General features: G+C 45.0%; 1 protein-coding gene across 1 annotated transcript in view; it reads left to right on the plus strand.

Annotated features, from left to right (window-relative positions):
• The first annotated feature begins 483 nt into the window (after positions 1-483).
• The window catches only part of DYNC1LI1 (dynein cytoplasmic 1 light intermediate chain 1), a 46,846-nt gene continuing 20,521 nt past the window's right edge, over positions 484-26,808 (plus strand). The window contains exons 1-4 of the mRNA XM_043966782.1: positions 484-704; positions 1,100-1,173; positions 25,626-25,745; positions 26,375-26,605. Coding sequence (XP_043822717.1) covers positions 574-704; positions 1,100-1,173; positions 25,626-25,745; positions 26,375-26,605 — 556 coding nt within the window. The 5' untranslated portion in view covers positions 484-573. The remainder of the gene's footprint in view (positions 705-1,099; positions 1,174-25,625; positions 25,746-26,374; positions 26,606-26,808) is intronic.

Consider the following 26,808-nt stretch of genomic DNA (forward strand, 5'->3'; position numbering starts at 1 on the left):
GCCGGCCCTTAGCAGCTCAGTGAGTCCGGGGTCTTAAGCCCCTGCCCTTCTGAGCCTCAGTTTCCCCATTTGTAAAGGGGAGGGGTGGAGTCGTTGACTTCTAAGGTTCGGTCCATCGGTCCCTTGCTGGGCACAGTCGTTACTAGAGTGCTGGGGACCCAAGGGGTCATCGTGCCCAATACCCCCCACCCCTCTTCATTTCCAGAAGAAGAAACTGAGACCCAGGAGGCGCAGCAACTGCCCGGGGAAGGAGTGGGGCGGAGGGCGAGGGGCCGCTCCCCCGACCGCACCCGCTAGCTAAGCCTTCGAGGCCGGAGGCGGGCGGGGGTGGGGTCAAGCCCGGTAAGCCCGCCCAATGACGTGACGTCAGCGCAGGCCGCACCCGGGGTAGCCCCGCGGCAAGGGCGGCCCCAGGCCCCGCCCCCACTGCGTCTCCGCCCCCCCGACGCAAGCCCCGCCTCTCCCGTTCGCCAGGCGCCGGGCGTTCGCCTCACATCCGGGTCCCGCCGTCGCCGCCGCCGCCGCCCGGGCCTCGCTCATTCAGCTTCGCGGGAGCCGAGAGTCCCGACCAAGATGGCGGCCGTGGGGCGAGCCGGCTCCTTCAGCTCCTCGCCGCCGGCCCTGGCTACCGCCAACGGCTTCGCCCCGGCTTCCTGCACGGGCGGCGGCGACAAGGCCGAGGACGACGACGGGCAGAACCTTTGGTAACCGGACCCTGCGGCAGGGGCGGCGGCGGGACCCGAGGCCCCCGTAGGGGCGGGGAGGGTCGAGAGGGGAAGGGGAGGGGAGGAGAACCCGCGGGGGGTGGGGGAACGCTGGGAGGGGCCGCCGCCCCGACCCAACCCTCTCCCCGGGGGTCCCTGTCTTGCTCCCCCCGGGACGTCCTCTCTTCCCCCAGCCCCCCTTCTCCGGGGTTGGGGTCTCTCGCTCCCCCTCCCTTGCTCCCCGCTCCGGGCTCTAGGTGTCTCTCTTGCTCTCTGTCCCCTTGGTTGGGGATCCCTCTCTTGCCTCTTTTCCCTGGGTTGGGGTCCCCCTCTGCCTCCCTCCCCCCGGCAGCGCCTCTAGCCGCCCCCCTTTTTCTCCCCGCTGGCCGCCGCAGGTCTTGCATCCTCAGCGAGGTGTCCACCCGCTCCCGCTCCAAGCTGCCGTCCGGCAAGAACGTCCTGCTGCTCGGTAAGTGGGAGGGGGTCGGAAGACCCCCGGCTCGGGGCGTTAGCGCCGGCCCCTGGACCCCGGGCTGGGCGCCCCCCACTCCCGCCCTCTGCCTTCCTGCCCTCCACGCTGCTGGGCACTGGGCGGGGCGCCCGGGCTGCCGACGCCCAAGCCAGTGCCCGCCCCGGGAGTGGGCGGCCGGGTCCGCAGCAGGGGCCTCCCGCACCATCTGGGGCTCCCGCCCCCCGGCTGCTGGCCGCCCGCATTGTCTCCGGCCTCCCTCGCCCCTCCCCTGGCTGCCCAGGTGGCGCCGGCCCGCGGACCTTGGCACCCCCGGCGGGAGGGTGCGTGTGCCCGCCACTCTCCGGGGGGAAGGATCGTTGTTATTGTTCCCGGCCCGGCTCCTCCTCTTCCCTCTGCCTCGAAGTGTGTCTGGGGAGGGGGCGGGACCTTGTTCTGTGCAAGGACCCCTCCCCTCCTCGTGATTGTTTAGGGTCTGGGGGGACATTTTGGTTCAGGGGTAAATTTAAAACTGAGGCGCTTTGAAACAGCATTCAGAATGGGGATGGAAATGGCGAAACTCATTAATGTTTCATGGATGACTCTCAAAGATGAGGAGGAGGGGGCTGAGACTTAGCCATGGTCTTCTCACCGGCTTATGGCTCCTCCACTGTGACCCGTGGGCACCTCTCCCGTATTGTTGCAGCCTTCGGAAGGGACCTTGGCTTCCCTCCCCCTGCCAAAGAGCGACCACAGTCAGAAGCTGGATTCCTTCTGTCTTCCTTCTGCTCCCTAACTGTTGTAAAGATGGCATTTCTTAGCTTGAGATAAAGGACGGGGTTTTGTCACCCTTGTTGTGGGTACCTTCCCAGTGCTTTAGATCAGTGGTTTGGAGGTTCCCCATTGTGTTTACCGTTCTTAAATAGGAGATTTTTCAGTTAGATGAAATCGGAAATAATAAAATGAATTTTTTTCTTGTTGAGCTGGAAACATGAGATTTTATAGATCACAGAAATAAGTTAAGTGTTTACAAGATGTTGACATTTGATGTGAACTTTTTGGTAAAAGGAAATCTAGTGACTTGTTGATAATCTGGAATGTATCCTGCTTCAAAGTGAGAACTGTATCATAACTTGTGTTTTTGTTGTTGTTAAAGTCTGCCATACATGAGGTCCCTGCAAGATTTTTTGCAATAGCAGGGCTTGTTAGTAGTGGATTTCTTTGCCTTTTCTTTTTGTGATTTGTCAGGACCGTGTTTTTAATATTCTCTTGCTGAATTTGTCCCACATAAATATGACATTTGTGGGTAAGATCAGATGACTAATGGGAAACATCTAGAAAGTGTTTGCAAACCCTCTTTCGTTTAATACTCAAGACCGTGTTTTGTGTTTGTCTTTAAAAATGACCCTAAAGCAGCTTTGGCATCAAGAGCGATAGCTTCTAATTAATTAGTTTATAAGGCAAAGACTTGTTTTTCACAGCTTTCGTTGTTGTGGATTTGAGGTCATGGAAAGTGCCAGTCATAAAGTTGCTGTCTAACTCTGCCTCTTACCACCTGGGTAGTATTGGAAAGAAGTGTGGCAGAGAAGAGGCAGAATGGCCTGCCTGTGTTTGCATGTAGCGTCCAGGAGAAAGTGTGACTGGTCTTTAGCTCCTGGACTGGTCTTTAGCCTCAGTGCTGGGGGAGCACTTCATGGTCCTGAAATCAGAGCTGGAGACCTCAGGTGACTTGACCCCTCCGGTCTTCCATTTCCCCATTCGTAAAGTGAGGAAGCTGGATCTGAGGCCTTATAGACCTGATGTGCTGGGATTTTGATTCTGTCAGGGGGGAGTTTCTAAAAGCCTCCTCCTCCCTTGAACATTTCCTCAGCCATGTACTGGGCTAACTGTACAACCTCTTCCTGATGAGCCCCCGCTGTCAGTCCTGCTCAATGCTTCTGGGTGTTTTTGACTCAGCACAGACCCTGGGCTCTCCCCTTCAATTGATGCTCCTTCATGGGCTTGTATCATCTAGCCCTGGAAGGAACTTTAGAGGCCCTCCTGCCCAGTGCTTCATTTTACAGACAGAGGAAACTGAGGCCCAAAGAGAGGCTGGAGTCACACAGGTAGTAGGAGGTTCTTGGAAATCTGCTCTTCTCTCCAGAGCTCTTGCTGCTCTTCCAGGCCATGAGACTCTCATTGACTTGCAGACCTCAGACTTGTCGGTTCATCCCAACAGATGTTACTTCATGTAGCTACTGTGTGCATGAGGCTGGGAATGTGTGTGGATGGATCAGCAACATGAAATAGTAGGTACCTACAAGGAGCCGACATTGTGCTGAAGAAATAGAACAGGTATTCAGAGAAGGGAAAACAGGACAGTTTGGGAAAGCAGAAAGTGCTGACCAGACAGAGAGTGGGAGCAGGCCGAGGAGAGAAAGAGAGGAGGAGACGCTTTGCCTGGCAGGGCTGGTACCTGAGCAGAGTGAGAAGGGGGGCAGTTACTGACTTACTGGACAACCTGGGCACAGACACAGATTGAAGCTGGCATGTCAAGTTCAGGAAAGGACTCATAGGCCAGTCTGGCTGAAACATAGGGTTCAGAACAGTAATGTGAAATTGGTCTGGGATGACATACAGAGAGTAGACAGGTAGTGGAGGACTTTAAATGCCAGTCTAGAGTCTGTAGTCTATCCTAGGGGCGGTAAAGAGTTGCTGAAGATTTTGGAGCAAGGAAATGCCATTTTCAAACTTATGTTCCAGAAATGAAGCAAGCAAACAGTTATTAAGTGCCTACAACGTGTCAGATATGCTGGGCAATGGGGATGTAGAGTGATATATGGATTAATCCCTTCCTGCCTCAGGGATTGTGTACTACACACACACACACACACACACACACACACACACTCTCTCTCTCTCTCTCTCTCTCTCTCTCTCTCTCTCTCTCTCTCTCTCTCTCTGCAATGTAACTTGGAGGGGGGTTGGTCTGTAACTGCTAGTGGAGATGGGCATCCTGTGGGAAGGCAGGGCTTGAACTGAGCTCTGAAGGAAACTTGGGGGTTCTAAGAGGTGGAAGTAAGAAGGGAAGGCATTCCAGCCATGGGGGACAGACAGTGGAAAGATGGAAGATGGATGTGTGTGTGAAAAGGCCAGCTCAGCTGAATTAGTGTCTGAAAGGGAATAATAGGTCATAAGGTTGGAAAGGTAGATTGGATCCAGGCTGTGAATGGCTTTAAATGACAAACAAGAATTTACATTTGATCCGAAGGAAGGAGCTGCTGTAGTTAGTTGAGCAGGGGAGCGACATAGTCAGATGGGGGCATTAGTAACATAGCTCTGGTAGCTGTGTGGAGGGTGGATTGGAGAGGGGTGAGCTTTGAGGCAGGAGGCTTTTGAAATAGTCCAGGTGAGAGATCAGGTCCTGAACCTCAGTTTTGGCTGAGTGAGAGAAGAGAGGGGAGCTTTGGAGACTGAATTGACAAGAATTGGTAAATGCTTAAATATGCAGGGTGAAGAGAGAGCAGGGAATTGAGGGATGGAAGAATGGACATGGCCTTGTTGGGAATAGGGAAGTTTGGAAGAAGAGGGAAAGATACTGAGAAAATCACCAGAATTCGATGCTTACGGGACATCCAGGTCAAAGCGTCCATTGGGCAGTTGATGTGGGATTGGAGCTCAGGACAAAGACTGAGGATGGTTCTCTAGGTCTGGAGTCATCTGAATATAAGTGATAACTGAGCCCATGAAGTTGATGAGATAATCAGGAGAGAGAGTGTCGTCAGAGCAGTGAAGAGGACCTAGGACGGGGTCTAGGGACAATTCCTCAGAGCACATCGATGGTGTTGGGCAGAAATGCAGCAGAGGAGGCTGAGAAGAAGCAGCTGGACAGGTAGGAGGAGAACTGAGAGATAGCAGTGGCACAGAGCCAGGAGGGAAGCTTGGTCAGTCATGGCACAGAGGCCTCTAGAAAGGTAAGGATGAGGCAGAGGCCATTGGATTCAAAGAGTGTCAGTAACTTTGAAGAAAGGAATTGAAGGTTAGTGATGTGCTCAAAGCCAGATGGCAAGGGTGAAGAGTGGGGACCAGGAGGCCTTTTCTAGGGGATCTGCCATGAAAGGGATAAGAGGGATGAGCTGATAGCTTCAGGGCATGATAAAGGCAGTCAAGGGTGTTTGGAGGCTAGAGAGAGAGAGAGAGAGAGAGAGAGAGAGACAGGAAGAATAGGATGATTCTTTGGCATCTGGGTGACAGATGGGTTGGAGATGGGGAGAAACTGGATGCAGACCTAGTCATTAGGCCCTTAGAAGGGCTGAACTAGAGGCCTGGCTAAGAAAGGGGGACAAGAGATGGATAGTATTGGGGGGGGTGTTTTCTCCTTATCTCTTTCTCAGAATTCCTGGTTTTCCTCGAGGCTCAGCTCAAAAACCACCTTGGATCAGTGGCCTTTCTTGGTCTCCTCAGGTGCTAGTGACTTTTTTATGAAATTACCTCGGACCATTTGGCATGTGTGACCAGTTAGGCCATGACCTCTTTGGGAGTCAGTCAGTTAGCAAACGTTTATTAAATGCCAGGCACCGTGCTAAGTGTTGGGTGCAAAGACAGGCAGCACAGTCTCTGCCCTCAAAAAGCTCATGGTCAGTGAGGGGAGACAGTATGTAAACAACTATGATCAAACAAGGCATATACAGGATGGATTGGAAATTATCAACAGAGGCAGGTATAAGAACGAAGAGAGGGGCAGCCGGGTGGTACAGTGGATAGAGCACCGGCCCTGGAGTCAGGAGGACCTGAGTTCAAATCCGGCCTCAGACACTTAACACTTACTAGCTGTGTGACCCTGGGCAAGTCACTTAACCCCAGTTGCCTCACTGAAAAAAAAATGTAAAAAAAAAAGAACGAAGAGAGATCGGGAAATGCTTCGTGTAGAAGGCGGGATTTTAGCTTCTGCTGGAAGGACACCAGGAGGTGCAGATGAAGAAGAAAAGCATTCCAGACATGGGGGAGAGAGTTGGGGAATGGGAGTCTTGTTTGAGGAACAGCTGGGAGGCCAGTGTTACTGGGTTGCAGAGAATGTGGTGGTGCTGGTAAGAAATAAGACTGAAAAGGGAGGGAGGGGCCAGCAAGCCAACCAGATTTTTATCTGGAGGCAATAAGGAGGTTGGTTTATTGAGTAGGGGATGGGGGGAGCGTGTGTGTGTCCACTGGCATAGTCTGGGTGTGAGGTGATGACAGCCTGTACCAGAGAGGGAAGGGGGCATCTGGGAGAGGTGTTGCAAAGGTGACATAAGGAAGAGTTGAGGATGGACACCTAGGTTAGGCACCTGGGGGTGGGAGGGTGATGTGGCCCTTGACAGTAACGGGGAAGTTTGGAAGAGAAGAGAGTTCAAGGGGAAGACAGTGAGTTCCATTTTGCCGGACTTGAGTTTGTTGTCCATGAGACATCCAGTTATAGATGTTCAACAGGCAGTTGGAGATGCTGCTCTGGAGGTCAGGAGAAAGGTCATGCTGGATAAGTAGATTTCAACAACCATCAGTTTAGAGATGATAATTGAATTCATGCGAGTTGATGAAGTAGAATAGAGGGAGAAGAGAAGAGGGCCCAGGACAGAACCCTGAAGGATACCCATAGGGTCAGTGAACATCTAGCAGTAGTCAGGAAGAAGGTAGATGGGTAGGAATCGAATTAGGAGAGACAACCTAGATAGAAGAGAGTAGTATCAAGCAGAAGAAGGTGATTGATAGTCAGCTGTATCAAAGGCTGTAGAGAGTTCATGAAGAATGAGGATTAAGAAAAGGCCAGAGACATAGACTTCTATGTTAGCATGGGGAAGCAGCCAGTAGACTGGGAGAGACAGAAGAAGGTGAGGATGCTGGAGGAGGCAATCAGCTGGGGAAGATGGGAGGAAATTGAATTAGTTGTGTGTGTTGAGGGGTCGGCCTTGGCTGGGAGAAGGGAGTGGAGGAGCCTGTGCACAAGGGCCCTGGGTGATGGGAGATGAGGAGGAGGGCCCAAGAGGGAGCTCTCAGCAAATTCCGCAGTTTTGTCACTAAAATGAAGCAGCAAGTTCTTGGCTGAGAGGGTGGGGGAGCCCTTGGAGGTTGTAGGGGAGATGAAGATGTTTAGAAGAAGGATTTCGTTAGTGTACAGAGTTCCTGGTGAGGGGTCAGTCCAAATCCACCCACACGGTTTTCATTGTTGTCTTTGTGTCCCAGTGCGTCACTCAGCTTTAGGCACTCAATAAATTTGTGTTGATTGATTGACAAGACTTGACAATTTATTAGATATGGGAGGTAAAGGGATGTAGAGATTCAAGGATGACTTTGGGGTTGTATGTGTGGGTGCCTCAGAGGATGGTGGTGCCCTTAGCTGAAATGGGGAGATTAGAAGGAGGGGGAGTCTTATGGGCTAAGATAATGAACTTGGGGAGTTGGAGGTGCCAATGGGATAGATGTTCAGCAGGCAGTTTGCTCCTTACTTGGTATAGATTGAATTCCATCACTTTGGAGCCCAGTGATTCTCTCTGTTCTACAGCATCTGCTATAAGGAGGGCATGAAGTTTTACATTTTTCTTTGAGTATTTGAGATTTTTATCCAAACCCTTTTGGTTTTAAAAAGAAAACTGGAACAGTTTGGGGGTTTGTTTTTGTTTTGTTTTTTCTTTTTGTAGTGATGATGGGTTCTTATGGTAACCCAACAGATGTTTAATTTAAAAAAACCAAAACACTTGATCCAGATTTCTCTGAGAGCTACAGAATGGCTCAGTGGAAAGGAGAGTCTGAAGTAAGGACTTCCGTTAGTTCCACTGCTTCCTACCTGTGGGACCTGGGGCGAGTCACCAACTCTCTGGCCTGCCTGCTTAGCATCTATTACAAGAAGTGAGACACAGGGGTCCCACACAGTTCTCCATCTGTATTTGAATGGGGGTGCTGGGAATATTAGACTAATGATTTCATCCATGTGCACAGCTCCTGGTGAGGAAATTCTTTCCCAGGGCAGACCCACAGCTCTGTAATCTGTAAATTTTAGAGTTGGACTTCTTAACCTGATGGCCAGGAACTGGTTTGGTAGAATATTGTGATGAGTTAATTGGTCTCCTCTGTAATCCTCTGTGTTGTATTTCATGCCTTTAAAAACATTGTTGTAGGAAATGCTCCATAAGCTTCTCCTGACAGCCAAAGGAGTCCAGGACACCAAAAAGATTATAAACCTGTGGGCTTAGAGAGTTGTTGGGCCCTGAGTGGTTAAGTTACTTGCTCAAGGTCACATAGTATTTGGAAGGGGCAAGACTTGAACCCTCGTCTTAATGATTCTGAATCCAGCCCCTTATTCACTAGGTCACTGCTTCACTAACGGAAGAAAAACAGCAGGGCCGACAGGGCTTACTTAATGACAAGGCTGCTTACCCACGTCCTGGGGCTGTTGGCACCAGAATATCTCCTTATCGTCTTGGATGTCTTTGGGTATTGAAGGTTTTTCAATCTTAATTTCCTTTTCAACTTGGGGAGACATAATAATAATAATAATATGCCTTTTGTATAACTTTTAAAAACACTTTCATAGCACATTTTCTCTTGTGAAGTAGGGCTGGTCTTATCTTGATTTTATATATGAGGAAACTGAGTCTCAGGAGCCACAGAGAAGATTGTGGTTTATCCAAGGACACCCAGCTATGTGAGGCCAAGCTTTTTGTTTAAGTATCAGGACAGCTTGGTATGAGTCAAGTAAAAAAAAAAATCGGAGTCCTACCTGGCCCTAAGATGCTCTTATGTGGAGGCACAGAGGGAAGAAACATGCAGCAGCCCTGAGCTAATCTGCAGAACCATCTGGGCACAGGAGAAGGAGCGAAGGCGAGGATTAGGATGCGGCCGTTGCCGTGGAATGTCTTGGGGCTCATATTTATTTATCAGAAATAAGGGAATTTGTTGTGCTTCTCCTGCTTTGTTCCATTCTGAAGGTATCCTATGCATTCCTGTGGCATCTGGTGAACTGTGTGTTGCTTATTTATAAACAGTGTGGCCAGTTTTCTGTAACAGTCCCTCCCTGGGAGGAGGCTTGGCTAGAGGTTGAGCCTCACGGTCAGGAAGACCTGGGTTTGGGCTCAGCCACTGCCACTTGCTGGCCACGTGACCCTGGGGAGTCTCTGGCCTCTCAGGCAGAGGGAATTTCCTACTCACATCACAGGTGGGGCCTTTCCCTTTCCATTCTCCATCCATTTTACTGCCATGATTAGAATAAGACATTTCTTAGGCCCTTTTTTCATGCTGTGATCACTTTCATACTTTTAAAAACATTGACTTCATTTCCCAGTATATCCTCTTTCCCCTCCCAGAAAGAAATAAGAGATTAAAGAGGAAAAAACAACAGTTCAGCAAAACTAATGTACATATTGAAAAAATCTTATACTCGATCCCCTCAGCCCAATGCACCCTTGGGGAAGGGGGCTTTCATATGTTTCTTCTTAGGGCCCACCCTTAGTCATTATGGTTTTGAAGTATTTAGTAGGGCAGTGGGAACGATGCTCTATTTGGGGTCAGAAGGTCTCAGTTGGAATCTCGGTTCTGCCACTTCCAGCCCTTGTGACTTTGGACAAGTGACTCTCTAGACCTCATCTGTAAAATGAGGGGCTTGGCCTGGAAGACTTGAGCTCCCTCCAAGTGCTAAGTCTGTGATTCTCTACTAACATCATGCAAGTGTGTATATGTGTGCACATACACATTATGGACTCTTAATTAATACGGCTTCATTGTCATTTAAAATAGTTAGGTTCATAGTTGTAAGAATATTTATACCAACAGTTTTACCATCATATTGCTGCCATAAAAAAAAAAGAGGTGTCAGTTATTTAATGAAGAAAGACTGAATCAAAGACAAGGGCTTCTCAAACATCCTTGTTATGTATCCTTTGTAGATGATACTGTAACGTGCTCCCTTTCTCTTGAATGGGCTTATATCTGGTGGGTTATTTATTTCTATGCACATATTTTAAAGTGTCACGTACCGTAAGGCTGTAACTAAGAAACTATGAGGGAAAGTTTGACTTCTCCTTGGTTACATATGAAAGTAGAGAGATTTGCTAACCTAAACGAGTGACTTCTGATATACAAGAGGCACTTAATAAATGTGTATTGATTGATCAAATGACATAATTTTTATCATTGCATTAAAGTCATTTCAATACTACAAATGTTACAGTACTGCAAGAGTTAGAGGCAACTCTTAGACAAGAAGAGCAACTCACGGGACAGAGTATCAGCTGGGAGAGGCTTTAAAGAGGTCATTTGGTCCAGCCATTTGAAACAAAGGGAATCTTCTGCTTTCTTCACCAGCCAGAAACCATTGGGGTCTCGTGTTCCCTAGAGATGGGCATCGGGTTAGAACAATAAGGAATCTTCCTGGGATACAGCCCCCCTGCAAATAATAAGGGTTAGAGAAACCAAACTGGCCATGGCTGAAAGGACTGGTGTGAAAGACTCATGAGAGCAGTATGCATGATCATAGAAGAGCCATGAAAACAACAGTAACAGATGGAATGGAGATTGAATGCAGTAACCAGTCCGGACAGAGCATTGCCATAGGGGCCCCAGAAGCCATCTTGGCCTCCAGTTAGAGCCACCAGGAAGTGCTTCCTTTAGCCACGTTTTGCCTTTTTGTAACTTACTCCTTGATGCTAGTTCAGCCGTCTGGGCCATACAGAACGAGCTTGTCTCTGACTGATGATGAAACCAGTGGCGTCCCTCTGAGGAGAGAGGCATTCAGAGTGTTTCATACACTTAGCTTGAATCACTTGGTCTTGCTTCTGCTTTCCCCCCTGAGGGTGGTGCTTAGGTCAAGGACTATAAAATCTCTAGGAGGAGGCTATAGGGTCAGTTTGGGATAGAATGAAACCTAGGAAAGGAATCCTTGGGCCTCAGAGAAGAAAATGCTCCCCCCCTTTTTGTTTTTGTTTTTTTGTTTGTTTGTTTTTTGGCATGGCAGTGAAGGTTAAGTGACTTGCCCAGGGTCACACAGCTAGTAAGTGTCAAGCGTCTCAGGTTGGATCTGAACTCAGGTCTTCCTGAATCCAGGGCCAGTGCTTTATCCACTGCACCGCCTAGCTGCCCCCTTTTTTTTTTTTTTACAAACCCCCCCCCCTTTTTTTAAAAGGAAGAATCCAAGGACCAGAGCCGCATTTGAAGAAACCACAGGCACCTGCAGACTAAAAATTGCCCTGGGTCCTGGGTCCAGAGAGGGAATGTGGGGACCCTTGGCTCAGAGATGACCCTGGAGTGTTGGCGATCCCGGCAGTATCGGTGCTGACCTCCAGCCTGCTTCCACATAGAAGGAGATGATGATGGACAGGTAGATACTCAGCTGGATTTTCAAGGTGCTTCCCATGGAAGACTTTGTCTTTGAGCCTCATACTAACCCTGTGAGGGGGCGGCTAGGTGGTGCAGTGGATAAAGCACCGGCCCTGGATTCAGGAGGACCTGAGTTCAAATCCAACCTCAGACACTTGACACTTACTAGCTGTGTGACCCTGGGCAAGTCACTTAACCCCCATTGCCCTGCAAAAAAATTTTTTAAAAAGAACAGGTCCTGTCACACTAACCCTGTGAGAGAGGACCGATTGAGGAAACTGAGGCGTGGAGAGGCACCGGGGCTTTGAAACCAGGTCTGCCCTTCAACCTGTATGTGTGGTTCCTTCTGGAAATATCCCATCCTGTGCACTGACATTCAGAGGCACAAGTGGAGTTACCACCTCTCTGCCAACTAAGCTTTTAAAAACGTCTCCTTGATGGTTTTTGTTCTTACATCATAACAGCCCTCCTTCCACTCCCCAAAATATTGAACCAAGAAAAACAATCGACAAACATTGATTAAGGAGATCCTTTGTCAGGAAATTTTTATTAAGCTCCCCTGTGTGCCAGGCTCTGTGCTAAGTGCTTGAGATACAAATAGGAAAAAAGAAAGATAGTCCCTGACCTCAAGGAACTTACAAGTTAATGGAGGAAGGTAAAGCACAAAGCAAAGGTGCACGATCGAGGGTACCTGCCATGGTAGAGAAACCAGAGAATCCCGGAGTAGTACAGAACCAGGTGAGAAATGAAGTGATGTCTGAAGCTCCCTCCTTAAATGGAGGCTCTGGAGTTCATGGTGCCACCCTCCAATTAGAGGAATGAAGGGGCACTACTGATAGGGTGGGGTCCCTAGGCTGATGGGATTTTATGGGAAGATGAAGTTATCCCAAGAATGAATTTCTGGGGTCTGGGGAAGAAGTCCCAAAAAAACGACAGTCAGGGGAGAAATGAGAAGAAACATGGTTAGATTCCAGAGTAGGTGGCAATGCCAATGTGAAAAAGCGACAAGGACCTCTTCCTTTCTTTTGGTTCTGCTTTTTTCACTCTGCATCAGTTCATATACATAGCCCCATGTTTGTTGCTTCACAGGAAGTTCTATTATGTTAATCAGTCATGATTTTTTCAGCATTCCACAGTAGATTGGTATCCATCTTGTTCTCCAGTTCTTCTCTACTATGCAGAGTATTGCTGTGAATGTTGTGGTATATAGCCATCTTTTGTTTCTGTATTGATCTCTTTGGGGCTCCATGCCCTGCATTGGGCTCTTTGGGTCAGAAGGCCATGGACATTTTGGTCACATTTCTTGAATGTTTCCATGTCGATGTCCAGAATGATTGGATCCATTTTCATAGCTCCATCATCAGTGTGCTTGTTTATCTGTTTCCCTTACTTAGCCTTTCCATTATTGGGTTGCTTTTGTTTCTTTTTTGAGGTTTTGCCTATTTGCAGGGGGTGAGATAAACCTCAGAGTTGCCTTAATTTTCATTACTGTTACTATAAATTATTTGGTGCATATTTTGAAATGATCATTTATAGCTTGCTCTTCTTCTTTTGAAAACTTCACATCCTTTGACAGTTCTCAATAGAAGAATTGCAGTCTAGTAACAACTATGCAAAGATTGCTCAAAATCATATAATAGGACAGGGCAGAGACATGTAAATTAGAACAGTCTGAGGTTTCACTTCACACACAACAGACTGGCAGGAATGACAAAAGCTAGGAGCAGTCAGTGTTGCATGGGCTGTAGAAGGACTGGCTCTCACATTGGGGCAGCTGTGAATTGCTCCAACCGTTCAGGAAAGCAGCATAGGATTATGTGAAGACAGCTACTGGGATGCTCAGCCCTCTTGTCCCAGAGATCCTGTCATGAGGCCTGTGCCCTAAGGAGACCAGAAACAGAAAGGCCTTGGGCTGCACCAGGATCGTTCCAGTAGCACTTTTTGTAGTGGCAGAGAATGAGAATCAAGTGGACAGAGCACCGTCAGTTGAGAAATGGCTAAACTGGGTGATCTAAAATGACTTATTAATGTACTGCACCAGATGATGCACATGAAGAATTCAGAGAAGCCTGGATGGCGGAAACTCACCAGAGAGCAAAATAAACAGATCCAGGAAGGCAGTGCACACAGTGACTCTGGCTGTGGCAGGTGTTTTCTTTTCTCTTCCCCTGCTCCCACCCCCATTGAAGAAAAAAGGGAAACAGGAACATCTATACAGGTCGGCACAGTGAAGCTCTGGAAAGCCGGCCTCATTGGTCCTGGGCCTCTGAGATCTCAGTTAGTCATTGCAGTGATCAGAGCCTTTCAGAGTCTTTTGTCTTTACAGTGTTGTTATTGTACCAATTGTTCTCCCTGTTTTGCTCATTTTACTCTGTATCAGTTCTAGAAGTCTTTTTAGGTTTCTGTGGGGACCAATTTTTAATTGAGGAGTGTTAGCTAAGTGGCTCGCCACAATATTGGGGCAAGGAAGGAAACCTGCAGCCTCCCTCAAAACAGAACAGAATTTATTTTAACAAGAATGAACTTAAAAAAACAACACAAACAGGATCAGTAGGATCAAGGGAAAGGAAATAAAATGGGGAAAGGGAAATTATACAACCTAAAAAAATACCACCACCCAGGAATCAGCTGAGAATACACAGCAGGGCTCCTGTCGCCTTTCAGCTTCCAGGTAGAATGGTGACTTCTCCCAGTTCCCTGAAACCCCACACAGCCCCCAAACAATTGTCTGGCCACTCTGACAGTCACATGACTGCCCTCACTAGGCTTCCAATCATCATAATTTTGCCAGGCCCATGTAGGCGTGGGTGAGTGGTGATGACGTGAGGTGCCAGCACCATGGCCACGGCTACAACCAGTGGGTGGAGCACTGTGCGGTTTGCGGAGCCCCAGGCCAGTGCACATGTAGGCATAAAAAACTCAAATAACAATTAATTTTTTACATTTCTCAGAAACTATATGGGGCAATGCTATTCCATTATGTTCAGGCAGCTATGTAATTATAGTGATCAAGTTTGGTCCTGAAGAAAAGGTCAGAAAATAGCCCTCTCTTCTGTCCCTTCAGAGACTATGGCTGCAGAATCAATCAGCCAGATGTTTAATAAGTATGCACTATGTGTCAGACACTGAGCTAGAGACACATCCAAGTGCAAAGAAGGAAACAATCGGTGCTTACAGTGAGCTTACATTCTAATGGGGAAAACAAGAAGTACAGATATGAATATATACAGCATAAAGTTAATAACTACAAATATACATAATTAGATGTAAGGTCATTTGGGAGAGGGGGGGTCAGGAAAGGCTCTGTTCACCAGAGATGGCACCTAAGCTGCACCTCAAGGAAGAGGACTCTGAGGGAATACCTTCCAGGAATGGGGGATGGCTCAAAAAATAGGTTGGGGCTGGCTTGTATGTTGTGTAAAAGCTAAACCAAGAAGTTTGCATTTGATCCCAGATGGAAAAGGGAGCCAGTGCAAGTGGTTGAGTACGGGAGTGCCTTGGTCAGATCTGCAGTGGCCCAGTACAAAGTAGAGTAGTGGGGAAAGAAAGCCTTGAGGGTGGAAGATACTCTCAGGGAGGAAGGAGGAATATGTTTGGAAAACAAAATATAGCAGTAAAATTATAGCAGATATAGCTACAAAGCACTCTTGAGAATGATTTAAATGTTTAAGAAATGTCACCCTTGGCCCTAGTGTAAAAAGCACCTCTTCGTATTCTTTTCTAATGTTTTTATGCTGTGACCTTTCCTATTCAATTTGTGTATCCATTTTGCATGGATGGTGCCCAGGGTGAGATGTTGGTCTAAGCCTCACTTTTGTTTTCTAGTTTTCTCAGCAGTTTTTGTCCTTGAGGCCTTACCCCCCAGAATATTAATTTATGTTCTCAGTTTTATCATACATGGGCTACTTGTTTTTATTGCTGCTGTTTGATGCTCATTTAGTCTGTTCCTACTGACCCACTCTTAGGTTTTATAACTGCTGCCACACAGCTTTGTGGACTGCTGCATTATAATATGATTCGAGGTCTAGCAGTTCTTTTATTTTCTTTGATTTTTTGTCCCTATTTGTATCCCTAGTGTTTAATACTGTACCTGGCATAAAGTAAGTGCTTAATAAATGCTTGTTGATCAATAATGCCTTGCCTCATTCATAGTTTTTCTAATTTCCTGTGAGATTTTTGTTCATCCCATTGAATATTATTTTGATCTATAGAACACTAAATCTCTATATTGATTTAGATATTATCATTTTTATTATATTGGTGTGGCCCAACCATGAGCCATGAATAGCTTTGCAATTAGTTGTCTTTATTGCTTTGAAGAGTGATTTATAAACTGTATTTATATAAATCTTGTGCATTCTTGGTAGATTGAAACTCAGAGATTTTATGTAATTTGTAATCGTTTTGGATGGAAATTCTCTTGCTGTTTCATCCTTACTTTTTAAGTTTAGAAGGGAGAACAATATTCTCCTAGGCCCTAGGCCTGTTAGAGTATCCCAGGTCAGGCGGCAGAGTCTAGATATCCTTTCTGCCAAAGGCATTTTCTCCCATAGTGGTAAAGATGAGACAGCCAAGAGGTAATTCCTACATGGTTATAAAGGTTTTATTATTAATTTAATAATAACAGCTAGCATTTATATAATGCCTACTTAATGTACAAGGCACTGTGCTAAGCACCTTACAGATATTATTTCTTTTGATCTTCACAGCAAACCTGGGAGGTAAGTGTTATTATTTGCCTCATTTCATAATTGAGAGAACTGAGGTAAACAGGTTAAGTAACTTGTCCAAAGTCATACATCTAGTATCTTGAGAACAAATTTGAACTTTGGTTTTCCTGATTCCAGACCCAGCACTCTAACACGGTGGTACTGCTGAGCTTCCTTTTAAAGTAGTTATATGCAGTACTATATTAAAAAACAGATCATTACATTGTACACAGTATCATCAACATTGAGTGTTGACCTACTGTGATGGACTATATTCTTCTCACCAATGCAATGGTACAGAAGAGTTCCAGGGAACTCATGATAGAAGAGGATCTCCAAATCCAAGAAAAAAAAAAAGAACTGTGGAGTATAGATGGCTGATTGAACCATACTATTTCTTTTGTTTTGGGTGCTCTTGTTTTTTTTTTTTCTATTTTGAGGTTTTGCATTACTGCTCTGATTTTTTCTCTTATAACAGGATTAATGTTATTATGGGTATATATATATGTGTGTGTATAGATATATATATATATACACATCTATATGTATATGTATATAGATATAACCTATATCAGATTACCTGCTGTCTAGGGGAGGGGGGAGGGAGGGAGAAAAATCTGAAATTGTAAAGTTTGTATAAACAAAAGTTGAGAACTATCTCTACATGTAACGGAAAAAAATAAAATACCTTATATGTAAAAAAAAAACAACAAAAAACAACAGATCATTAAAGTAGATGAGAAACAATGAAATTAACCAATAGAAAGCCGCAGGAATCTTTAAAGGAGCAATTTGTCGCTAAATCTCAAGTACAGGAAATTGATTTAGAAGTAAGATAGCAGAAGGCTACCGATAAATGGGCATTTCTTTGGATAAAAAGCATAAATTGTGAGATACTATGGAGGTCAGGACTTGGGTCATGACTTGTCAACATTTTTGTAAATGATCAGGAAAAGGAAGCAGTTACCAGACATTTATTAAGCACCTATTATGTGCCAGGTGCTAAAGACAAAAATGAAAACCCTGCCTTCAAGGAGCTTACATTCTGTACGGAGAAACATATATACATGTACATATGTGTGTGTGCATATGTATGTGTGTGTATAGACATAAATATATATAACATATGCAAATATATATGTATATATGAAATAAGTAACAAGGTAGTTTGTTCGGGACGGGATTGGGAGAAGCTTCATATGGAAAGTGACTCATGAGCCTCATGAGCTTCGAAGGAAACTAGCAGTTTTAAGAAGTGATCTCGATTAAGTTAGCAGATGACACTAATCTTTTTCAAGTACTGAACTAGGCCAATGGGATAAGCTAGGAGATCTCTGTGCTTTCTGTGTCAAGTAATGCATTTAAGGGAAATAATCCAACCAGAGTTAAGGGAACCCATGCAGGCAGGGAATGCCTGGGAGTGTTTGTATTGATGAGATCACAGGTAACATTGCAGTAGAATCTAATCTGTATTTTTAAGGTGATCATTTTAAACATGGACTCCAATCTCAGCATTTCCCGTTGTGCCCTCAGAGGGTATGTCCTATAGCCCCAAATCTCAGTTTCCTAATCTGTAATGATGGAATGATAACTTCATTTATCTCTATGATGGGATCAAATGAAGATGACTACAAACTGCTTTATAGAAAATATTAATAGGTTCATTTTGTACCTCTGATTTTATAGTGAATACTTTTCTCATTTTTGATTAGCCAGATTAAAGGTCTTATCAGTGCTTCAGGGAAATAAGGAATATCGATTATTGATAAACAAAGGAATTCCAACAAATGCCTGATAGAATTGCTTTTACTTATTTTATCTGTTGCAGATGGAGGGAGGTAATCTGTTTTAAGAAGGGTTTAAACAAGTTTGTGGATGATAGATCCATAATAGATTATTAAAGGAAACAGGATATTTGGGGTACATCCTTAACCTTTGGGTGTGGAAGACAATTGTGCCCTTTTATGACATCTCCTGTAGGACCACTGTCAGAGACAGAATACTGGATCTGCATGAACCTGATGTGGCATTTCTAAAGTTGTTAAAATAAGGTATGTGTAACTATTTTAAACACTATGAAGAAAAAAAAGCTTACAGAAAAGGAAATCAGGTTATATAGGTTCCATTATTTTTGTGCTTTAAGAAATGATGAGCAATATGTAAAGACTTGTATGTACTGATGCAGAGTGAAGTGAGCAGAACCCAGAGAACAATTGACTGTATTGGTTACACTATCCTAAAGACAAACAACCTTGAAAGACTCTGATCAACACAGTGGCCAACTACAATTCCAGAGAACTCGAGATAAAATGTTCTGCCCACCTCCAGATAGAGATGTGGTAGACTCAGAGTACATATTGAGACAGGTGGGGTTTTTTTGGCTATGGCAAATTAGCTCAAAAAGACAAAAACAAAACAAAAATTTGCTTAACTATGCCTGTTTGCAAAAGGAGTTTTGTTTTTCTTGCTTTCTCGGTTGGGAGACGGGGTGTGCGGGAGAGATCTGAAAATAAAATTTATTCAAATTATAGGGTATATACAGCACCGTTTCAATCAGTCAGTAAACGCTTGTTGAGCGCCTCCTCTCTGTTGGGCACTGTACTAATCACCGGGACCACAATGTTCCAGGCACTGATTAGGGCAAAGGAGCTTACCGTCTAACGGAAGAGACAGCATGCAGACAAATATATACGGAGGAAGTTATACACAGGAAATGTACGGTCATTCCAAGTCGAGAATGACTCTTTGTGACCCCATTTGGGGTTTTCTTGGCAAAAACACTGGAGTGGCTTAGAACTGAAAATAAAATTGAATTAAAAAAAATATTACTTCCCATTTACACTCCGTGTATATGTGTCTTGTATGTCTGTAGTTATTAACATATTTGCTTCCCCATTAGAACGAACACTCCTTAAAAGCAGGGACCATATTTTTGCTTTTCTTGGTATCCCCAGATCTTAGCAGAGTGCCCAGCACAATATATTAAGTGCTTAATAAATATCAGTGACTGACATTGAGCCACACTTCCAGAAAGGGCCCTCTATATATTTGGTGTCTCCATTTCCTCTCCTCATTCTCACTTTATACCTTGCAGTGTGGTTTCTGACCCCACCACTTGAATGAAGTTGTTTTCTCTTAAGTGCCTGCTATACCCCAGGCACTGGGCTAAAACAAATCGGAAAAAGCCCTGTCCCTGCTCTCAAGGAGCTCAGTCTAATGGGGGAGAGAGACAGCATGCAAACATCTGTGCACGAGTAAGCTCTGGACAGGGTAAACTGAAGCTCATCAACTAAGGGAATGTCCTAGCATTGAGAGAGATTGGGAAAGCCTTCTTGTGGACAGTGGAATTTTAACTGGTACCTGAGGGAAGCCGTGGAGATGAGGATGAAGAGAATTCCAGGCACAGATGACAGCCAGTGAAAATGCCCAAGGAGGCCAGTGTTACTGGAACACAGAGCATTGGGGGGGGGGGGAGAAGGTATGAGAAGACTGGAATGGGAGGAAGGGGCTAGGTATGAAGCTACATCATCTGTAAAATGGGGACAATAAGAGCACAGATCAAGTTTGGGTTTTTTTGAGATTAGGGGAGATGGGCATAATTGTTGACAGTAGGGAAGCTGCTAAGTAGATAGAGATTAAAAATTAATCAGAGTGGGAGTGGTAGAGGAGGCTGTTTGCTGCAAAAAAAACAAACACCATGTATTGGGGTATAATGCGATCACTTCTACGTGTTAGAGGTTTTTTGCTTGGCAAAAAGGACCACTTCTTCATGTGCGAGAAAGGTGAAGGGGAAAATGGTGGGTGAAAGGCATCAGAACCATGTGAGAGAGGAGGAGGGGGAAAGAGTGAACTCTCAGTGAAATATGAGATAAGGTTCTTAGCTGAGAGTGAGGGAAGGGGGAGCCATGGAAGGTTCGAGGAGGGATGAGGTGGTTTGGAAAAGCCACTTTGGTGAATTGGGACAGCGAGTCCCAATGATTGTCTTGTTGCAGTGAAGGGTTGAGATTACATAACAGAAATTTATAGTGGACCCAGTAAGCAACTTTGTGGTTTTTGGCAGTTTCATTCTATAGTGTGTCGAAGCTAAGGCAGAGAATGGTGGTAATAATCCAGGGCTGAGGCTTGGTGGAGCAAGAGACTTGGAAGAAAATAGTGTAGAGTTGAACTGTATCACCAAATGATGGCGATAAGGAAGGAAGGAAGGAGAATGTGAGCAGTACAGGGCTGATGGCTTGGGAAAGAACTAAGGAATGGAGCAATTTGAACTGATGGTGAAGACAGAGAACAAATTAAGAGTCCACTGGATGGGGGCAGCTAGGTGGCACAGTGGATAAAGCACCAGCCCTGGATTCAGGAGGACCCGAGTTCAAATCCGGCCTCAGACACTTGACACTTACTAGCTGTGTGACCCTGGGCAAGTAACTTAACCCTCATAACCCTGCAAAAAAAAAAAAAAAGTCCACTAGATGACACTTGACTGGGAGTCAGAAACACTAGTTTCAAACACTTACTGACTCTCTGACCCTGGGCAAGTTACTCAACCTCTTTCTCCCTCAGTTTCCTCATCTGTGAAATGAAGATAATAATAGCACTTACTACCCAGAATTTGTTGTGAGGACAAAATGAGGTATGTATTGTAAAGTAAACTTTAAGCACTATATAAAGACTAGCCATTAGGAGTTGTGAGCCAGAGGGAGAAGTGAAATGACAACAGATTGTGATCAGATAAGATTTCAAAGTTCATCCCTATGGGGAGCTGAGGTGGGATAGAGGAGCAGGTCTTGGGAAACGAGGAAGCTCAGGAACTGTGTTGGGTAGGGTGGGGATTATTATGTATATTGAAGTCTCCTAGTATGAGGAAAAGGTTCTGAGTGACCTTGAGAGGGGGAGAGCCTAGAAGTGGCAGTGAGGAGCAAAGAGTTCTCCAATTCCCTGTCATGCTCAGGGGGTGAGTTAGAAATATGAGTAAGAGTGCAACCAGTGCTGGAAAGTGTGGAAAGGGAAGTTGCATCATCAGGAAGGACCCATGAGTTCAGGAAAGGAAAAAGTTTGAGTTTGTTACCAATGGAGCAGCTAATCAAGAGCCCAGTGGGAAGAGTAGGTAGCTTTAGAGTAGGCTTGGTGGGGTGGGATCAAGGGAGCCGGTGGACAGGGAATAGCATGATGGCTGGGGCTTCAGAATCACTGGGATGGCAGAAGGGAGGATGCTAATCACTGAAGGATGACTGAAAGGAGATTGGGGAGAGGGGAGCCCTAGGGATAGAAGCGGAATGATTTGGTCAGGCAGTCATCTCCTGTGTCAGGCTGGGCAGTGCAGTACCATTCGCACCTCACCAGTGCTGCTCCCTTTCCTCACCAACCGTTCTCTTTATGTCTAAAGACGTTTTTTAATTTTGTTTCTAAAGACTTTCCTGAGAGCTTTCCAATCTACTTTGACTACCTTTCTCTATAAAGTTGTAGGCCATGAGATCTTACCCATCCTTTCTCTGAACCCTTTAAACTACCCCCCACACCCCGCCATGGGCAGATTTTAGGGTCTATGTCAGACTAAGCCCAGCTTTCTCCTCCTTTGGTACCACAGATTCCAGAATGGAGTGGTGACTTCGCTTTCCCCCTACCCCAAGTTTCCCATCATTTCTCCTGTTGGAACCAAAGCATTTTGGAAACCATCACAAGCCTGGCATAGAGGATACTAGAATGATGTGGGCATCTGCTAGAGCTATTTCTCTTTTAGAGTAGGTTATAATTTCTTGACTTACCTTAATGATGATCTCATCCTTTGGAAGGTAGAGGACCCAGCTGGGCTAACTTCAGTTGTCTCACCAATGAGGGGACACTGCTTCTGTTGCTACTGTCGATGTTTTTTGTTCATACACCCACTACCATGCTTCTCCCTGTTCCTTCCTCCATTTCCTCAGGAGTACACCTTTTCAGTAAGCAGTTTCACCCTACTCTCCCCTCCTCTTTTTTCACTTATCCTGTTCCTTTTGTGGGAGATACATTTTTCCAGAGCCATATCCCAGTCATGTGACTCATCTTGGCACATCTCAGTGATAACTGTGAAATCTTTGTCTTCTTTCCTCAAGCATCTCTAGTTCACCTTTGTGCAATTCTAAATAGAAAACTAGAGCCATAGGTTTTACTAAAGCTTATTTCTTTTAAAATTGGGTATCGCTACTCATTCTTTTCCCTGTGTTGTGGCTACTGGCCATGATCCTTTTCCATTTAAAATCCTTTTGGTAAGATATGCAAGATTACACGCAAATACATTCTTACTACTCATGTTCTAAGTACTTATCCATCTCAGGCTTAGTATGTCATATCTGTATTTTAAGCTGTGATTCAGAAATCCAAATGCTGTTCCCAGACAGCTTTTTAACCAGTTGTTCACTTTCCCAATCCTTTTGCAAGTCAAAAAATTACTCCTTATTTTATCTTTACTACACACACAGATGCCCTTTAATTCCAACTTTTTTGTTTATTGGGGCTATTGAAAACAGATAATACTAGTGTAAGAATGGATTGTCTCAAGGGGACCGCTAGGTGGCGCAATGGATAAAGCACCGGCCCTGGATTCAGGACTCCCTGAGTTCAAATCCAGCCTTAGACACCTGACACTTAACTTTAACTACCTGTGTAACCCTGGGCAAGTCCCTTAACCCTCATTGCCCTGCAAAAAAAAAAAAAAAAGAATGGATTGTCTCTTGATGGCCTTTCAGATGGTTAGGATTTAGCTGTCCTTGTATTAAAGTTGAATATTTGATCCTGGAGTTTATTGAGGATGACAGCTAGGTTGCAAACCTGGGTGACTGGGAGAATGATGGTACCTTGGACAGCAATAGAGAGGTTAAGGAAGAAAGGAGGATTGGTGGGAAAGATGATGAGTTTTGGGGAGATTGAGTTTAAGGTGTTGATGAGACATCTAGTGCTAAATGTCCAATAAGCAGTTGGAGATGCAACACTGGAGGTTAGGGCTAGGAAAGTAGATCTGATAATTCTCAGTGAAGTGATAGTTGAAATCATGGGAACTGATGAGATCAAGTGAAATGGTTTAGAAGAAGAGAAGGGGCCCAGGACAGAGCTTTGGGAGGCATGGATGGTTAACAGCAGCAACCTGGATGAAGATCCAACAAAAGACACTGAGCAGTGGTCAGATCGGTTGAAGGGGAGCCAGGAGAGAGCAGTATCACACAAAAAAACTAGAGAGAAGAGAGTATTAAGGACAAGAGGGTAATCTATCATGTCAAACACTGCAGAAAGGTCAAGAAAAATGAGCATCGAGGAAAGGTCGCCCATTTTGGCAGTTAAGTGATCATCAGTAACTTTGGAGAAGTTTAGACAGAAAAGAGAAAAGGGATAATAGGATAGTAGCAAGCAGGGATGGGGGGATCAAGTGAGGAGTTTTGAAGTTGGGGGAGACATAGGCATCTGTGTAAGCAGTAGGGAAGCAGCCAGTAGTAGATAGGGAGAGACTGAAGACAGGATGACTTAGGGACCCTCTACTGGAGAAGACTTTTGCAGGGAGAGGGCTTTGCTTTAGAAAGGAGAGGCTGCTCCTTTATGTGAGCCGGGTGAAAGAGGGAGCCCTCAGCAACTGGCCTCAGGTGCTTTTGTTTTTGTTTTCAGTAAAATACGTAGCCAGCTTCTCAGCTGAGAGGCTAGGGGCAGGGGGAGCAATGGAAGGGATAACAGGGTTCAGTGAGTAGGATAGTGAGCTAATTAGGTAGCGAAAAAAGCTGAGATGATTGACTTTATATTTGTAGTGGATCCAGTCAAAAGGGTTTTGTTATTTTTTCCAACTTCATTCAGTACAGTGTGTGTAGGAATGAAATCAAAGCTTGGTGAGAACATCCCAGGGTCAAAGCTCCACAGGGCAAGCTCTTCAGTGGGATAAGGAGGCAAGAGACTTGGGAGAAGACATTATAGAATTGAACTGGTTCACCAAGGAGTCAGGCTAGGGGAGGGAAGAAAGTGTGGTCAGTGCAGGGGTGATGGCCTGGGAAAGAACTGAGGAATGGAGGGATTCGAGGTCACAGGGAGACGGACAAAATAGTTTTTAGGGTTGTAAGGCAGAGGTAGAGGTGGGGAGACAACATACTGTGGTCGGGTTAAAGGAATTTCAGTTCATGAGCTTGAAAGGGTGATGGTAAGATCAAGGGTGTAACTGTATCTTAGTGCATTGCTGAGCTGGGGGAAGAGTAGGTCATGAGAAATGAGTCATTTGAACAACAGGGAGGTCAGGTTGCTTGAAGGAATGTGTGTGTCTTTACATGTGTATGTGCACATCTATGTTTACATGTGTGTGTTTTTAATATCGTGGGGCGTGTGTGACATCAGGAGTTGGAGAGAGGGCAAAGACTGAACCAAGCACTGAATTCATTGAGAAAAAAGAGAGTAGAGTCCTGGAGGTACACAGCAGCCACCAGATTCTTGATTGGGTCATGAATAGGAATTGGGTGAACCTCCAAAGAAGAAAGGTCACTGAACGGTGGTGGAGGCCGAGCCCGGCAGTGGCGCTGGGGAGCAGAGAATGATCCAGCTTCCCCACCTCCACCAGGAGTTAGGAGTGTGAGGGAAAGTGCAGCCAGTGCTGCAGAGGGAAGTATAAGGAGATGGAAGGAAAAGGAAAGGGAAAGGGTTGGGATGAAAGTTGTTTTGTTTTGCAGCAGGCATCCAGGAGGGCACAGCACAAAGGTTTGCCAGCGTTAGAATGGCAAGCTGGATTAAGGGGCAGACACACGAGGATGAGAACAGGGAGGAACGATGAACCTGGAGATGGGGAGTCAGTCACCAGGAGGAGAAGGTGTGAGGGTGCAAGTGTGTGAGTGACAGAGGAGGTCAGGGAGCTTAGTGATGCCCATTGGGGTTCACCCTGAGGGCACTTTAAGGTTTTCAAAATGCTTTACGTGTTTATAGAAATATCTGTTTATGTATGCACGCACATATTCTCTTGATTGTCATGACAGACCTGTGAAGTAGATGCTATAATTATTTCCATTTGACAGATTAGGAAACTGTGCCTGAGTCCATTGCTAGTACTGTGTGTGGGGTGGGGTGGGGCAATGGGGTTAAGTGACTTGTCCAGGGTCACACAGCTAATAAGTGTTAAGTGTCTGAGGCTGGATTTGAACTTCTGACTCCAGGGCCGGTGCTCTATCCATTGCGCCACCTAGCTGCTCCCTCCCCCCCCCCCCCAGTACTTTTAAGTGTAAACATGAGAAGGAAAAAGGACTACAAAATATAACTGCTTTATTTGTAATAGCAAACAGGTGGGGAATGACCAAACTATGGTGTATTAAAGAAAAGGCATATTATGATGCTGGGAAATTAGTTTTTTTTTTTAATATGAAAAAATTTAAACTGTTTAAGGCATATTTATTATGAGTATTTTAAAACTCCAATTTATATTCTTACCTAAAATACTTTTTACAAATTTGTGTCTAGGTGAAGATGGAGCTGGAAAAACAAGTTTGATAGGGAAAATCCAGGGAAGACCAGAGGAGTGCAAGAAAGGAAGAGGGGCAGAGTATTTGTACTTGAGCGTTCATGATGAGGACAGAGATGGTGAGTAGTAACCATTGATTCGTATCAGTAATGTGCTCATTAAAGTCATGGAGATCCATGTTGTATTCAGTCTTTTACTTTGGTAAACTTCAAGAGAATTCTGGACCACAGGCTGCAAGTCTTTCTTTAGACAGAGCCATAACTCTCTGGCTTTCCTTGGACAGTCCTTTCATTTTTCATCTCAGATGCTGTTTAAAACTGATCTAGTGTTCCTGCCTTCTCTACTCACCCATCTAGTCTCTGACACCAGTCCCTGACTTAAAACAAACATTGTTTCATTACTTTCTTGAATTTATTACATATACACTTTGCACATCATCTCTTGGCTAAATTGTAGATGAGTCTATGGATGAATTGGTAGAATCATATGCAAAGACATGTGTACCTTTGGTGTTTGGTGATTGGAAAATATGGAGCTGAGGAAGTCAGATATACTGGGCCTCTAGCATCTGGCTCTTCTCAGAGAAGCCCTTTGCTTAATGAAAAGATGGTTACCTTAAAGATTCTCTTTGACTTTGATTTTCCCTCTCATGGAAATACAAAGAATGTTTTTAAAAATCATGGTTTTTTAAGTTAGCTGATGAAATAACTTTTAAAAATGCTACCAAAATCTTTCATTTTGATTACAGATCAAACAAGATGCAATGTGTGGATCTTAGATGGAGACCTGTATCACAAAGGGCTCCTTAAATTTGCAATGGAAGCCAACTCTCTGAGAGACACTTTAGTTATCCTGGTTGTTGACATGTCAAAGCCTTGGACTGCTTTGGATTCTTTACAGAAATGGGCAAGTGTGGTGAGAGAACATATTGATAAGCTAAAAATTCCTCCTGAGGAAATGAAAGAAATGGAACAGAAATGTGAGTATTCTAAAACTCCTAATGTAGATTTTTAATTTTATATACATACATGCTGGCATTTAGATTTTAGTCAGTGATATTTGGAAAACGGTTATCAAATTCATGGTATATTTTTTTTAAAAAGCCTATTCCTAAAAAAAAATTAAAAAAAAAAAAGCCTATTCCTAGGAATAATTATTTAGATAAGGACTTTGTTCCATTAT

This window comes from Dromiciops gliroides, chromosome 5 (genome assembly GCF_019393635.1).
Source record: "Dromiciops gliroides isolate mDroGli1 chromosome 5, mDroGli1.pri, whole genome shotgun sequence".
Classification (NCBI taxonomy): Eukaryota; Metazoa; Chordata; class Mammalia; order Microbiotheria; family Microbiotheriidae; genus Dromiciops; species Dromiciops gliroides.